The following is a 15890-nucleotide window of genomic DNA, read 5'->3' as shown; positions in this document are numbered from 1 at the left end:
TCAGAGAGATTCCCACATCTGGGATAATGGGAAACTATTTGGAGTGCCTTCTTTCCCAGCAGAAATTAGATTCTTTATTACCTACGAAACTTTGAGAAAACCTTACTTTGAAAAGGTAAGCACAAGACCACAACAGTGACTTACGTTTTGTGTGTTTTTTAAACATCTGTGATCTCTATCCTGAACACTTTAAAAATATGTATGAAAAGGCAAAAATTAAACAAAGTTGAAGCAGAATGAAAACAAACTCACAAAAAAGAAGAGAAAAAAAAAGCTCTCCCCATCTGCTGTGCAGCACCACTTCCTGTACTGCGAAGATTCAGCTCAAACCCAAGACTGAGCACATTTCAAAACACCACGTCTGCTTCCTCCCTGGCTCGAGGTGTGAAGTGCATACATCCAGCACAGCCACCAGCTGAATAGCTGAGGTGTTGGCAAAACAGATGCTGAAGACAGATTGTGTACACTAATACTGTGGGTTCTGCTTAATAAGCTCAAACATACCATTCAGCTTTATTGTATGACTGCCTCACAGAGCACAAATATTTATGATAAAACAGTGTAAGATAATGTACTCCCCATTTTGCTCCAGCCTGCTGATTTTTAAAGTCATCCAGCCTGACCATTTCTGAAGGATGGGATGACTTCTCCAGCTAACTACATTCCCCTCTTGTAGTACTGGGTCATGGTTCTGCCTGACCCTCTTTGGACTTGGGCCCACAAGAGCCTGCCTTGCTTCTACAGTTCTTTCCAAAGACTGCAAGACCACTGTCTCTCAGGACAAAGGAACACTTTGCATCTCTCTGCTTTTAAACTAAGACAGGGCAGATTTAGGTTAGATATTAAGAGGAAGTTTTTCACACAAAGGGTGGTCATACATTGGAACAGGTTGCCCAAGGAGGTTGTGGATGCCCCATCCCTGCAGGCATTCAGGACCAGGCTGGATGTGGCTCTGGGCAGCCTGGTCTGCTGGTTGGCAACCCTGCACATAGCAGGTGGTTGGAACTGGAAGAGCATTGTGGTCCTTTTCAACCCAGGCCATTCTAGGATTCTATTTTCACCACTTACCTGGGAAACTGAAGAGGTATCTCACCAAGTGTGGAAACCTGCATCTGCACTGCCTGAAGAAGCATCTTAGGAGGAACATCCATCTCAGCAGCACAGCGTTTCAAGTGACTGACTCGGCTTTGGGGCGTTTGGAATTGCTTCCCACAGATGGGACATTCAGGGACTGCTGGTTTGCTGGAGGATGACATCTGTGCTTCTTCCATCTCATCCAGACACCTGTGAGACAATAGCAAAGCTTTAGAATTATCCACACTACTATATAAGCCCTGTTGAAGAAAAGGAAGTACAATCATCTCACATCTTTAACAGCCAAAGAAACATCCCCTAACAAAATGATGTGCCTGCTGCTGTGATGGCTATGACATGTAACAGATAGCTGAACATTACAGCCTCAGAGGCATATTAACAATATGCTGCTCAGGAGCAAGTGCAAGTAACAAACTTGTCCTAAACTGGACCGTGTGTCCATCATCTAATCCCTCTTTTTGCATCAATTCTAACATTCCAGATAACTTATAAACCACCATTAAAAGTGCAATCACCCTACCAGAGAAGTCCTCCTCACCCAAAATGTGGCTATTTCTTGTCACTGATCACTTCTGCAGGTATAATCTCATACAGTGCTGAGAAAGCAAGCCATCTTTAAGGCAGACATCTCTCTTGACAATGGCAGCTTTTTTTGCCACAGAAAAGCAGAGTAGTTGAAATGAATGCTGCTCTCTAGAGTACTGACAATTAACTGCTAATAATTTCTGGCATGCCAAAATCATGGAAAAATTGTTACAGGTTTTTTCCTTCCTCTCCAAAGAGATATGCAGTACCTGTTTTTGTTACAGAGCATGTTATAAAAATCACTCCCTGATTAGGAAATAAAGTGCAGACAAGGGGTTGTATAAGAGACCACTCATTTGATGTACTAGGACTGGCGATTACCAGTTTGCCAACACATCTATCCATCTGCAGCTTTACATCTTATGATGAAGACTGCTATCAAAAAACCTGCAGCCAATAACCTTGTAATCTCGTTGTATGATCACGTTTAACAGCTCAGAAAGACAATTCTCAAAATTATTCCTGACACTGTCACTGTTTTAGAGCGTCTGTATTCCCAACAAGTAACTGAAGACAGAAATAGCAGCAGCACCTCCAAAAATGCAGCTCTAGACAGTGCAAGTGAATGTGAGCTGCTCAATAACAAGCTGTAGAACTGGGCAGATCAAATCACTCTTCAGCCTCTCAAAGTGCTGACATTAAGAAAATACAATTGTTCAAATGTGCTGTTTCTGATACCTCCTCAACAGACTGCTAATCTACAAGAAGCCATCTGCACATAATGTATTAACAGTATTTGATATTTACAAGTAAGGAAACTGTTCAATTAAGGGCACTGATTTCAGCTTAGTTGCTCACCATTCTGATAAGGCCTTCTCTTCTCCTCTCCACTCTCACTGCCAAATGCTGTAATGCAACTTTCCCTCTTTCTGAATACTTTTCCCTCAGCAAACAACTCAGATACGCACTGACATGTTAAATGACCTTATGAAAACCATTTTTAGCAAAATAGAGCAAAATATCACTTTGTGGACTGAAATTGGCAGGCCTGCAATAACAGCTCCTCATTAATTTTGCTAGCCACTTTACAATCACAGCCCCCCCAAGGCACTGGTGACAAAAGCAGCATTTGCCTTAACACGTTTCTGCAGAAACCCTGCAGGGCAAGACAATCAGCTCTGAGATCAAAGCAACTTGCTCATTCAAACCATAAAGGTCAGTGTCACCTCACAGATTACCATGTTCTGTAATGGCTAAGCTGACTGAACAGAGAGAAGGTGCAGAAAGGACTCGTCCTGCTTGTCCTTCACCTGTTAACATGCTGCTCTCGTCGCACTGAGTTCATAGCTGAGAGATCTTTCTGGCAGATCTGACAGAAGAACAAGCCTGCATCCTCCAGGCTTTCCAGGGACTCCTTTTGTGTTTCCTGCTGAAGGGCCAATGCCAGAGCACCGTCATGCTGCATGGATTGAAGATCATGGAGATCTGGCAAAGAAAGGAAAGATGATAAGCTGAGACAGAGAACAAAGAATCCTGTATGAAAGGCAGGGAGTTATTACACTTGTCATTACTAAACTAGACACACGGAAGTTCTACAATCTTCCTCTTGTACCTTCACATCTTTTTTGTCACAAGATAATGTACAAAATGCACTCTTTAAATAACACAGAACTACACTACTCTGGGAGCAGTGGGTGGCATTCCTAGCACATCACACCTGCCAAGGCAGGTAAGCTTCGGCTAAAGTTGCTAAGAAGAATGTGGGATCTTATACATAACCACACAGATTTCGTGTTGATGCAGAAAGAGGGTCTTAACATAAAATAAATAAATAAAGAGTGAAAGCAGAGCAAAATTTCTGTGAATTCAGTTCACCTGCATAGAACATACTACCTTTGTAGAGTTCTTGGTGGGCTACAAATGATGGGGTCATTCTGTGAGTCATATTCACCTCTCAAGGGAAGGATGACACAGTGGACTGATCCCATCAGAACTTCAACCTGTTTCCAAGAAATCAACTATCCCTCCAGAATCTAACATGAGATTAACTCAGGCTCAGGAAGGAGCTGGGAGAAAGGAATGGATAGTCCTTTAATGATTGAGAAAGCAAGTTTTCTAAGTGATCTGGAGTGCTGCATGTGCAATGAGCCACTGGGCTAGCCGGGAACAAAGGTCAGGAATCTGGCCTCCTTCTCAGACAACCATTCTAACCAACCCACAGCACTCTTTCTGCACATACAAAAGCAAGGAGGACAAACTTACCATTCTCTGGTGAGTTCTGCTCCTGGCTTTCACCAGCAAAATCTCCACTGGTTAAGGACTTTGGCAAGCTACAATCTGTGCTGTGTTTTAGCTGATCAGGTGCCACTCTCTTGAATTGCTGCATTCTCTCCACTACCAGCTCTGCCACTCGCATCTTTGAGCCTGTGAGAGGTGGTACCTTTGAGGTGGGTGAAGAACAGGTCCCTGGCTGTGTAGCAGGATGGAAAGATAACGTTGTTTGGGAACAACCACTCCGAGTATTTACTAGAAGGGGAAAGAAACACCAGAGCTTTACCAGTCAGTCTTAAACACATCACTGAGCTGCCCAGAGAGCTGATGGGAAGCCTTCCCCAGCAGCAGCCTAACCCAGGCTCAGCTTTGCAAAACTTATTCTTAGACAGAGAACTGAACAATATGTTCAGCTATTATGTGACTCTGTGATTGATAACCACAGTAACAGTATCAAGCTTTCCTGCTGCAGTGCAATTTAAATACCTCTCCATCCCCTTCAGAGAGGAATATTAAGGAAAACCTTGTCTGAAGGTCATTAGCGAGGGGAACAAGTAACACAGCCCTAAAGCCCTGCTCTTCCCAATGCACAATGTCCTGATGCTCCTGATGTTCTTTGCTCTGATCTCCACAGGTGTTTTTCAAAATCCTGATATTGTGAAAATCACTGAATAATGACTTCCTAATAGATTCCTTTGTGCTAACACTACATCTTAGAAAAGACGAAGCATTTTACATCATTTGTACAGAGCACACTGTTAGGTTAAATGTCTAGATAAGCCTACATAGCTAAGTGCAGATGGAAACACAAGATGTAAACTCCTTCAAGCAGTGCTGCTATACGTCTTCTCCAGGTGAAGAGCTCCACTCTTACCAGTTAGCATGTTTTCTGTTTTGGTTGACTCACCTGTGTGAGCCCCCTGGCTACAGTCACTGGCTGTGGTACTCAGCTGGCTGGCAGGGAAAGGGCTTCTGCTTCCATCCCCTTCTGAAGTCTCACCACTACTGCAGGCCACAGTGTCACTGTCTGCTTTGTGCCCCAGTGTTTGTATCCTAGGACCCAAATCCTGAAGCAAGCTTTTTTGCTTTGCTGATGGAAAGAGGTGATGGTTTTGGCTCTTAGCAGCAGCTTTGCCTCTTCTTAATCTGCTTTTTGCTGCAGTATTCTTTGATCTTTTCTGAGCTCTCTTTGCTGCCTCAGCATCTTCAGATTTTTTCTTCCCTTTACCCAAAAGATTTGCCCACAACTCTTTAAAATCATTGTCCTGTTCATCCATCGGCCTGCAGGTTCCAGTAACACTGCTGCCTAATGACACTGACTGAAGACAGCAGAATCAGCTCAGGTGTGCATCCTACACGATCTTTTCCATCACATCAGGGAGCTCCAAAATCCAGAATTCACTGAGGTCAAAACAGAGGGCATTTCTTCATTGTTCCCATGGTTCCTTCTTCCACACTTAATTCGCAGCCATATTCTCTCTTCAAGGACCCCACTTGTCTTCACATATACTGCATTGACAATCTGGCTCTTCAGATGTCTCTAGACCATAAGATAAACACTGCAGTTTGTGCAGAGCATGCACAGGTTCTTATGGTATGCTACAGGGCTTCAGAAAGACACCTACCAAAGCCCTGAAACAAAGAAATACAAAAGGGGGTTATGTAGGATGTCATATACACATGCAGGATGTGAAAGGGCAGGGAAGAACAAAATTTGTACAAAATAATAATAGAACAAGCATGTACTGATTCAAACCACTACAGCTATACTACAGCCAAGCACAAGCCACATTAGGAGAGGAGAGGAAAGCTTTGAAAGCATGTATCTGATACTGGGTGGGCTTCTGCCCAGGGGCTCAAGACTTGGACTGTTTTTCTTAAAAATAAATTCATACCTACACTTGTGACAGAGCACCTTTAACAAGGAGAGACTCACTTCTTTCTGAGAAGTAAATAAAGGGAATTTCTTGCATTTCAAGAAGGTTTCAAGGACAAGTCTTAGAAAAACTCTATCTGGCATGTTCCTCTTTTCTGGCCTCCATGGCCTGCTTACGTTCAGCATTAGCTCCCCTGCTAACACTCAACTCCTCCTATGAGTACTCAGTAAACAACAGCACTAACCATGTCACACAGACTGCTGTCAAACACACAAGGTAAACACGCTAAACAAATGATATTTCAGGGTTTTTCTATCTTTTTCAGCTACAGTAAAATAGCTATACTAGCTATGAATTACTTGGAAGAGCATTAGCTACAATATCCAGATGGAAATGTCATCAATCCCCAGGCAACATTAAAACTAGATCTCTATTCTTAGACATTTTGATTGTCCTCTTCTTCCCAGTCCTAAGCTCACTACAGTTCTGGCTATTTTACCAGAGGTTTTATACTGCTTCCCAAACCTAATTCTTTCTAACAGAGTGTTTCACTTGGAATGGCAGCAATTGCAGTTCAGTTTCTCCAGCAAAGCTCTGGGCACCGAAAGACTCAAGAGCAGGAAAAACACAGGCAAGATTGTTTTCTCAAATGGTTTGGCTGCAGACAGGCAAGGCTGAGGAATGCTGGTTACACACTTTCATGGGTCAGCCTTTCCTATAAGCAATTACAGATGTTAATGGATTTATTTGTTTTAGACATAGCCTCCTGAACGAGCAGAGGATTTTGCTGTGAATCTTGGAGTCATTTCCTGTCAGAGAGAAACTGAAGTTTTATGTAGCCAGTTCATAAATTTCATTTTCCTGGACAGAATCTTGGTGTAGTTATTGCTGTAAATTAACCTTTTTCTTCTAAGTAGGAGACAGTGTGTGCAGAAAAATAGAATCTCACATCCTCCATGGCCTTAAATACTTCTCACAGACACACTTGTACTGTCAGCTTATTTACGGCCAGTGCCTGATAGTAAATTTTGAAACAGATCTGCACTTTTGTGTTTGCAATCAATGTTCAGTGCCCCATGAAGACCACGTCAAACATAGAAACAATGCAAAACTAATGGAGAATTTATGTCTTATTCTTCTCTTTCCAGACTTGTATGCACAGGCTCCTGCTCTGCATCTCAGCGTTTCTGATGCTGCTACTGTCGGTGTAACCTAACAGCCAGTTTTGGCATGAGTTTGTAGAGCTGGAAAAGTAATGGCTTTGAAAATAATTGCTCTCAGTATAGCATTCAATTCACTTTGGAAGGATTTAGGACTCTACAAATCACAGAAGCTGGTCAAATAAAATAAATGCTGGCACTTACCTATCTACTTAGATGCCAAATCTTTAGCCCAATTGTGCCTGTCACGTAAATGAGGATCATCAAAACAGAACAAAGCAAGATCAATAAGAATGAAAGATGGAACCTGAAAAATGAAAGGAAAAGGTGAGATTTAGTGTACATTGCACCGATTGCTCTTCTTGATCATAGTTCCAGGGTGTGGGGGGAGGGAGAAGGAAATGACACGTTCCAATGGTGCTGAGTTTTGCCACTTGCATTGACCTGTGTAAGTAAGGAGGAGACCTGCACACGTCGCTCAGGGTCTGCTCAGCTCAGCCCCAGCACTGTGCAGCACCACATACTGAGAGCCCAGCAGGCAGAACGGGTCAGACAGCATGGAGAGAGCCCTGAGCAACTGCTCACAGCCAACTGTGGGTGAGCAGAAGCTTGGACCAGAGACCTCCTGAGGTCACCTCCAGCCCGAGTTATCCTATGATCCTTCAGTCTGTCATAGCCTTTCCCATTTGGGACTCATTTTGTTTCCTAGTAACTTTCTTGAAAACCAGAATGGCAACATTTCATTCTTAAAAAATCCACCAGTGTTCACAATCATCAACGTCCATCCACACTGCATGCTCAGCCCTTCTGATCCTGCAGTTTTTATGGCCACAGGCATCTACTGAATGAGCTCCCAGAGAAAGCAACACTCTTACATCAGGTCTCTTTCCCTTCTTACTTCATTGACTGTCTTTTGATGAGACAAGGAGCACAGAAGCTCCAAATCTACTCTCTTTAGACCACTTAATACTTCATTAAATAATATGTATCACATCTTCCAGTGCCTGTTCTCTAAAATAAGAGTCCTTCTATTGTCTCTTTTCCCAGGAGAATCCCTCCTGGTTCCTCCCCATCTCCATCAGTATTCCCTGAACCTTCACAAAGGATTTCTATGTAAACTGTGTTAATTTGTTCTTTATTTCATGGTTTGCTGACAAATTCAAACCATCCTACTGAGACAAATATATACAATGATGGACATCTCCAAAGAACCCTATGATCATTTCAACCACTTTAATAAGGACACTTTAAAAACTGACATGTTTGGAATTACTTAGTTCAGTCTCAGAATCCTTCTAGGAAAAAAAAAAGGGAATATATCTGTTACCCTCCTACCTTTCAGAGTAGCTTCTCTTTCACCAACTGAAAGCAATTCTAGCAGCAACCCAACCACCTGACACCACCTCTCCTGAACTTTCAGATCTGCACCACCTGGACCTGTCTACTCACTGCTTTTCAACTGCCCACTTGGTCCAGAAAGAGTTCTCCTGCCTTTTTGGTCTCCAAGAATACATCACCACGATGGCTAGGAGCAGAGCAATGCCAGGTGTGCCTCAACACAACTTGTCCCTTCTCCCCTTCTATCCCAAAGCACTACACATCATCCCCAAGGGCTGACCCTAAAACTGTTTTCTATCAGACGGCCCCACACTACACCAAAAGGAAAGTGCCATGCTATGCTGGCAGCAATCTCTTGGTCTTCTTAACAAATACTAGAACAATCGGGATTACTCAGCACTAGGAAGTAAGGCAAAGACCAATCCAAGTGATTTTCATTTTTCTGTGACAGCACAATTGCACCATCCTGCAGCAGCCCCTCTCCCCACGACAGAAGCAGCCTGCCAGGCTCAGCATTCCTGCCTGCAGCCTGGGACCCCCTTAGCAGGAAACACGGGGCATGTGCTGCAGGATGGGTGGCACCTGTCTGAGCAGGAGCACCTGCTCCCACTTCCTCCAGCAGCAAGATCAACATAGGAGTGGTCCTGGGCCTGTAAGGCAGGCCTTGATTTAAAGGGAAGTCAAAGAACAGGAGGACTAAAGCAAATGTTATCTATCTCCACAGTCTTCAGAAGCAAGTTAATTGCCATGGTGTGTATGGATTTAGGGTGCTAATTACAGTGCTGGCAAGACACTGGGATTCATGCTGTTAAATTGGCACTGGAAGTTTCGTTGCCCTCACCCCATCCCCTTTTTTTGAAAGCTGCAGCCTGAAAACGTGGAGGTTGGTAGCAAAACTCTGGGTCGTGCCAGTCCAAACACTGCAGAGGGAAAGAATTTCTGCAGTGTTTGCTCTGGAAACCACACCAGATAGTCCCTAGGGATTTTTCCAGACCAAATCCTGTAATAGAAAAATCTTCCTAAAGGTTCCCAACGCTTCCCATTCCTGATGGAGAACAGCATGCATGTCCACAGCATAATTTCTGAAATTTCCATAAATTTCTTTAAAGATTCTTCACTGGACTCTGTGCTAACCAGCACCTTCATCACACACACTGCTCCACAAAGTCACAGTGCCAGAACTGCACAGGGCAGGTTCTCTTTGTCTGTGGAAGCACAATCCCATGATTACTGAGGACAGTGAGGAGGAGAAAACAAAGAGTGCAGAACAGGCATTCAAAGTCAGGTACCAAGCCCCAGCCCTGGCCCCTGTTTGCTTTCCTGTGCCAGAAAAGGGTAACAAAACCAGATGTGGAAGCATGGGAAATGACAAATTATTGCAAGCCTATATAAGCAAGAAAATGGTAGCTAGGAACATCACCATCAGGTTGTAACAAGCAACCTTAGCACTGGCCAGTATCCACATCTGCCTGCCACCACCCCTTCCATTACTTTATATCCCATCAGGGTCCTGTGCTCACACTTCTCAAGTCTCTGCCTCCCCCTGCTACATATGGTAAGGCACTTCAGATCCAATAAAAACCTCGATCACACGTTAATTTAAGTCACTACTTACGTGACAAAACGCCCCTCTACATTTTGGACGCCGTAGGAACCAACCTGAGTTTATAACACACTTCGCCAAGGACAGATTTTTATTTTATACCTCCTAAGGAAGGATAAAGGGGAAGTAACATAAAAATAAAGAGTAACGGTTGCTCAGGTGCAAATGCCCACTGCTTGTATGCAAACACAGCCGCGCACCAATCAGCAGCACAGGCAGCTGGGGCTCCAGAAACGGGTAACTTCATACGACTGAAATCAACAGGAAAGTTTTTAATTTAAAGAGAACCCAAACCAAAGGACTCTACAGCAACATCCCACAGAGGTTCCAGTAATGGGAACAATACTTAGTAAGCAGTAAAATTACATAAAATAAACATTCTCTTCAGAAAAGGGCTTTCGAAAAGAATGTTTGTTGTGTATCAACACAAGGAATTAAAAAAAAGAAAAAGAAAAAAGGGTATTTCTGTTGGCAGGACTGTGGAAGCAGAAGTCACAGCTCCCCACACCGCTCACTGGGAGCCCTCAGAGGGACGGCTGGGGCGGGCGAACGCCCTTCTTTCCAACGGAGCTCAGCACTGTGCCGTTAAAGAGGAGCCGACCACTCGGCCCGCAGCTCGGCGCACGCCGCTCGGATCCGTTCCCGCCGGGTGACGTCACACCCCGCACGCAGTCACCCCGAAGGCCGACGCCGCCCCCTCCCCGCCGGCAGGTGGCGCCGCGCCGACGGCGGCGCCGTGATGACGTCATGACGTCGCGCCGTCTGTCCGTTTGCCCGCCGCCACCGCTGAGGCGCGGTTCGCTCTGCCCTGCCCGCACGGCCCGCCGCCCCTGCCCGGCCCGCCGCTGACCTCCTCGCCGCGGCACAGCGAGCTCCCGCCGCTCCTCCCGCCACACCGCCACGGCGGGCAGCACCGCCGCCCAGCCGCAGCGCATGCGCGGGGCGCCAACCGTCGCCCTTACTCCGCGCCGGGCGCGGTGCGCATGAGCGCGGCGCATGACAGGATGCCGCTGGCGGTGCTGCGCATGCGCAAGTAGTTAAAAAAAAAAAAAAAAAAAAAAAATCTCGCACAGCGCGCACGCGCACGGCCTTCCCGCCACTGGTTGCTGTGGTGACGAGCGGCCCGATGCCCCCCACAAACTGAGGCGAATTGGGCTGCGGCGGGCAGCGCCCTTCGTGTTTGTATGCATTTCTGCACTGGCTTTGGATTTTATTCCATTATGGGTGCAGAAAGAACCAAAATCACTGCTGGTACCACTTCTTAGTGGGGCCTAGAAGCAGGATTAACAGTCACAGGCTGTCAGTTCCAGTCAGCCATCCTCAAAACCATCAGCACACAGCACTGCTGCTGGCTGTGAGCGATAGCGGGGCTCCTTCACGCCTTACAGTGGTTGTGCAGCTGTACCTCGCTCCCCAGTTTGACATAAAATAAATGGACAATGTCATCGCGTTGCCAGTTTGGAAACCTTACAGCACAGACACAACAAAACTGAGCAAAGGACCGGTGGTTATTTTGGAAATACTCAGCAGTGTGCTTTAGGCAGTGCCTCTCCCCTGGAGGTGCTGTGTGCCCACACCAACATGAGAACTCAGAAATGATATGAAGAAATCCTTTGGCTTGTGTCTTTCGACACTTCCGTTGGTTTATTCAGGTTCTTTCTCAAGTTACTGCACCTTATGGGAATTAGAAGCGCTCTTCAGAGAACCCTGCAAGAACTTGCAGGCAAACATTGCACAAACACTGAAGAATACTCCATTTATGGAGCATGGAGGCACTGCGAGAACCACTGAGCTGAGCTGTGGTGACACTGATTGCACAACACCGTATATGTAAAAACACTAAATATATAAAACGATAACCCTGACTAATCATTAGAGAAGCAGAAAACTTAATTTAGGCAAGAGAGCTCAACTGTTCCAAGCAACTCAAGCTTTGCCTGGTGTTTCCAAAGAGGTGATGCAAAGCAGGGACCAGATGGGTTTGATAAACTTGCTGAGCAGCCCACAGAAAATTCAGAGCCTCCTGCAAGCCTCAGCACACATTCCTGTCTCCCCAGCTATGGTGCAGCACTGCTGGCGTTGGACCTGAGTGGCCACATCCTGCCTGGAATGTGCCACAGAGGTAGGAAGACTTGTGGGGGGAACTCTGTGGGCTGTATGCCCATGTCACAAGGGTAGAGAAATACACACACAGCTCCAGCAAAAGCAGCCTCTGCACCACAGCTGCCAGGCAACACTGTAGCCTCCTCTCTTCTATTGCATTCCCTGCAGACAAACACAGTTTTCTATTCCAGAAGTGATGAGGCACCAAAGAACAGAGCCCTTCAGAAGTGTGAAACACGTAATGTGCAAGCACTTTTTTCCACTATTTGAATTCTTTCAAGCTTATTATGTTCAGTGCAAGGAATGCAAGCACCTTAAGCCTTGGTGATGTACATAGTGCAGACACAGTCTACATTGCAAAGAACAAAGTGAATTGTGCTATTTCTAATATAGACCTGTCCAAAAGCACAAATGTTTACTAGTATGTGCCTGCTACCAAACTGGTATCTATTTACAGGACATTTCCAGGCCTCTCCCCGTTCCTAAGGGCAACAAGGACACGGTTTCTGCCACAAACTGTCTGCTACTTGCACCAAACATCACTCAAAAACAAAAGAGGCATGGAGAGCGTGGGCTGGGGGAAGTAAAGCTGCTTTGACAGACACGTCTGAAGTATGAGCATAGGACTTGGTGCCTTGAACTTCAGTATGAAAACCTCAGCTTTACTGAATATAGGAGACTGGCAGTCTGTGAATTACAACCATGTTGACCCTGACCATGTTCAGATCCCTGAAACAGCAATGCTTATGATGCATGTTGCATTTACTGCTGCACTTTGGCATGGAGTTTTCCTCGTAGAAAACTACTACTGTGGAATTCGTGGGCACTCTACTACAATTATTCCAAAAATCAACAGTACTTGAAGTCACCACGCAATGCTAGTTACAGTAAATATGTACATCTGTATCTGTCATATCTGTGCATACACACATTTATACGAGTACACGTGTTTATCCCCCGGTATGCTACATTCAGCATTTCTCAGAAATGTGTCTCACTGTTATCTCTGTGGAGTCAGAGGGCAAACACACTGATCTGTGCTAAGACCTGTAACACTGGTAGCTCTTTAGCAGCTGCAGATTAACTTTTTAAAGCTTTCAATACAAATTGGTTCAACTTATGTCAACAGTGATCAGAGAAGCAGCCAAGAGAGCCAATTCCAACAGCAGAGGTAGAGCAGGACTGAGTACAGTTTAGGTTTTGCACTGATTTATTACATTAATCTGCCCCTCACAGAATCTGATGGACTTTGGTCATGCTGGCTGGCAGAGCTCAGCATGGTACTCAGTGCACCGATGGTCTTGAAAAGGCAAAACAGTCAGCAGAGCAGCACTGACCTCCAGATGAGTTATTTTTTGCAGTTATTAAATGCAAATTTAGGGATGGAGCATGCCATCATATCCATCTCCACTTTCAAACCTGCCAAAAAATATTTATGTTTCCATGCAGTAAGTCAGACAGCACAAGTAAGAGTGCACATTTCAAATTGATTTGTTATTAACCAAAATCTGCTTTGTATTTGATTTTACCTCTCAGGAGAACAATTTCCAAGAAGAATCAGTCTCATCTGTAAGGGAGCACTAAACGTATGCTAAGGATCTCTAAAATTGAAAATAGAATGCCAAACTGAAAAAGAAACAAGCAAAAAAAGCCCTTGTTTAGGTTTCTTGAAGCATGTTGCAAGACGATGTAGAATCCTTGTTTTCTTGAAATATCTGCCAAACCACTTTGGAAAGAACAAGTCCAGTGACTGAAATACATAAGTGAAACAACACTCAAGCTGGATCTCCCTCTGCCTCCAGTCACAGCTGCGACTCCCCAAGTTTCTAAGTTTAATGTGGGACAGTTCCACCACAGATTTATTTCTGGAGCAGGTTTTTACCCCAATTACTCCTCATTCACTTGGGCTGCAAAAGGAGAACCAAGTTTTGCTTGGCTTCACAGACTGCTTCTTTGTTAACTGCTATTACCTGACCCCAAATCCCTTGCAGATAACGTCCTAACATTTGGAGTAATATTGTATGGATATGATTAATGGGCAATTCATTACGATACCTTTGGCAACATAGATTTAAAAAGAGGAGGAAACAGCTTCTTTCACCAATTCGTCATCCTTCCTGCTGCATGTAGATATATTAATGGCAAAGAGACAATCAGGAGTCCTTACAAGTTTAAGTACTTCCAGAAGCCTGTGGTCCTTGCACTCCTGCCAACCATTCCATTTGGACCAGGACTGATGGAATCATTTTTTTCTTACCCACTCCCACCTGTTCACAATCCAGGCTGTTTCCAGAAGCAGCGGACACAAATGGACTTGTGATTTGACATAAACTTCCTGCTAGAACGGGCTCCAGTTTTGACAGTGGGAGACAGCACCAAGAAACATCCTTCTGTCGTGGATGAGAATGGGGAAACGATATGGCCTGTGTGGCAGAAAAGCTGCCCTCTTGGCTTGTACTGTGTTGCAAACCAAGTGCTCTAGAGAAGATGGAGTAGAAGCGTAAAACAAGAGGTAAAGAAGAAACAAAACTATTCTGAGTGCAAAGGGAGAAGTAATGACTGTCTGGAAGAAAAGCTTCCTATAGATGAAAGAAAAGCAAAACCTGTGTTCAGTCTGCCCCAGGACAGCTAGAAGGCAAGGTATTCTGGGTGCAGAAAGATAGCAAGACAGAATAGCAAGGTCTGCATGCCATCCTCTTCTTCCTGAGAAAACAGGAGAGATGACCAGCTGAAAATGACTTTGTACAGGCAATTCCAGTAGCAGCTGGACTTCCAGGTCTTCCCTGAAATCCCAGGAGTTCTGAACCCAGGGATTACTGAGAAAGAGCATGACTTCACTGGCTAAGGTTTGGACAGACCCATAAATGCCCTGGAAAGAATTTTCAAATGAACAGTGCATTGGTCAGGAGTGCTCTCAAAGCTCTCATTGCATTTGTGTTGACTGTTTCATCCAAATCCAGCAGGTACTTGTCTTGAAAGCCTTTAATCTTGGAAGTTTGTTTCACTTTGGGCTGAGATTCTTAAGTCCCTAACTCAGACTGACTGCATTCTTAGGGAAATTTATTTAAACTCTATACAGATCTTATCTGCACAATAAGAATATTTCTGAATTATTTCACAAGGAGAATGAGAAGATTAATTCACAACTGTAAAGCACCACAGTAGTGCTAAACGTTATTAATGGCTCCCAAGTTTTCTTCTTTTGGAAACAGTGACCATTTCTTCTCATAATGTTTTAAACAGTTGCTGCTCAAAGAGCTTAGATTGCAGATTCCTGGCTTGTGGTTTGTCCATAAATCACAGACCTGGAGCCTGCCCAAGACACTCTCGATGGTCTCAGCAGGAAGTCTGGACAAGAAAAAACTCAGTTCTCAATCTGGCCCAATGAACTACTTTATGGGCCGGTCCAGTTTCAAGGTCCTGAGCCAGACGTGAGAGGGATCCTATCCAAGTTTGAAAACACAGTGTCTCAGGAATGTCCTTTCAAACTGGATTTCACTGCCTATAAATATTTTCCATCTTCTGCCCTGGAGTATAGGTTTGACACAGCTGATGAGCCTGGGCAGAGCAGGAGAGAAGGCCACGCTGTTTATCACCAGAGGTTTGTCAGCACACAAAACTTGCAGGCTTTTTTTTTTTCTTTAGTATAAAAAAAAAAACCCAACCCACACTTCTGGAAAACAAACAAACAAAACAACAGGCAGCAGTTTAACAAAGTCCCTGTAAAAATCAAAGTTAAAAGACTAATCTTCCAGAGTCAGCAGGGCTCAGCATTGTTTACAGGCAGGAGCCCAAATAAGCTCCATGAGATTCTTCCAGTGGGGAAACCTGGTAGAGCAAACAGAAGCAAAAGACACAACCAGCCCATGCTGGTGGCTTCACAGCACCGTTCTCATGTTTTGCCTCAATATGCTAGAA

At 44.7% G+C, this 15890-nt stretch overlaps 1 protein-coding gene across 6 annotated transcripts in view; it reads right to left on the bottom strand.

Moving 5' to 3' along the window:
• SLX4 (SLX4 structure-specific endonuclease subunit) overlaps positions 1 to 10898 on the bottom strand; it is a 28613-nt gene extending 17715 nt beyond the window's left edge. For 3 of the 6 annotated variants that reach the window (XR_016471723.1, XM_090151635.1, XM_031595269.2), the window contains exons 1-6: positions 10720 to 10898; positions 7133 to 7235; positions 4799 to 5523; positions 3883 to 4146; positions 2931 to 3105; positions 1069 to 1284 (exon numbers count right to left, since the gene is read on the bottom strand). Coding sequence is in view for 5 of the 6 variants with exons in the window: in XM_090151635.1 (XP_090007761.1) it covers positions 1069 to 1284; positions 2931 to 3105; positions 3883 to 4146; positions 4799 to 5168 (1025 nt within the window). In the remaining variant the exon portion in view is untranslated. The other 3 variants (XM_031595267.2, XM_090151636.1, XM_031595268.2) reach the window with 2 other exon arrangements.
• Between the last annotated feature and the right edge of the window lie 4992 nt (positions 10899 to 15890).

This window comes from Phasianus colchicus, chromosome 16, assembly GCF_987193195.1.
Source record: "Phasianus colchicus chromosome 16, bPhaCol1.hap1.1, whole genome shotgun sequence".
Lineage (NCBI taxonomy): Eukaryota > Metazoa > Chordata > Aves > Galliformes > Phasianidae > Phasianus > Phasianus colchicus.
Note: the sequence above shows the minus strand (reverse complement) of the source record. Positions and strands in the feature narration are given on the sequence as shown.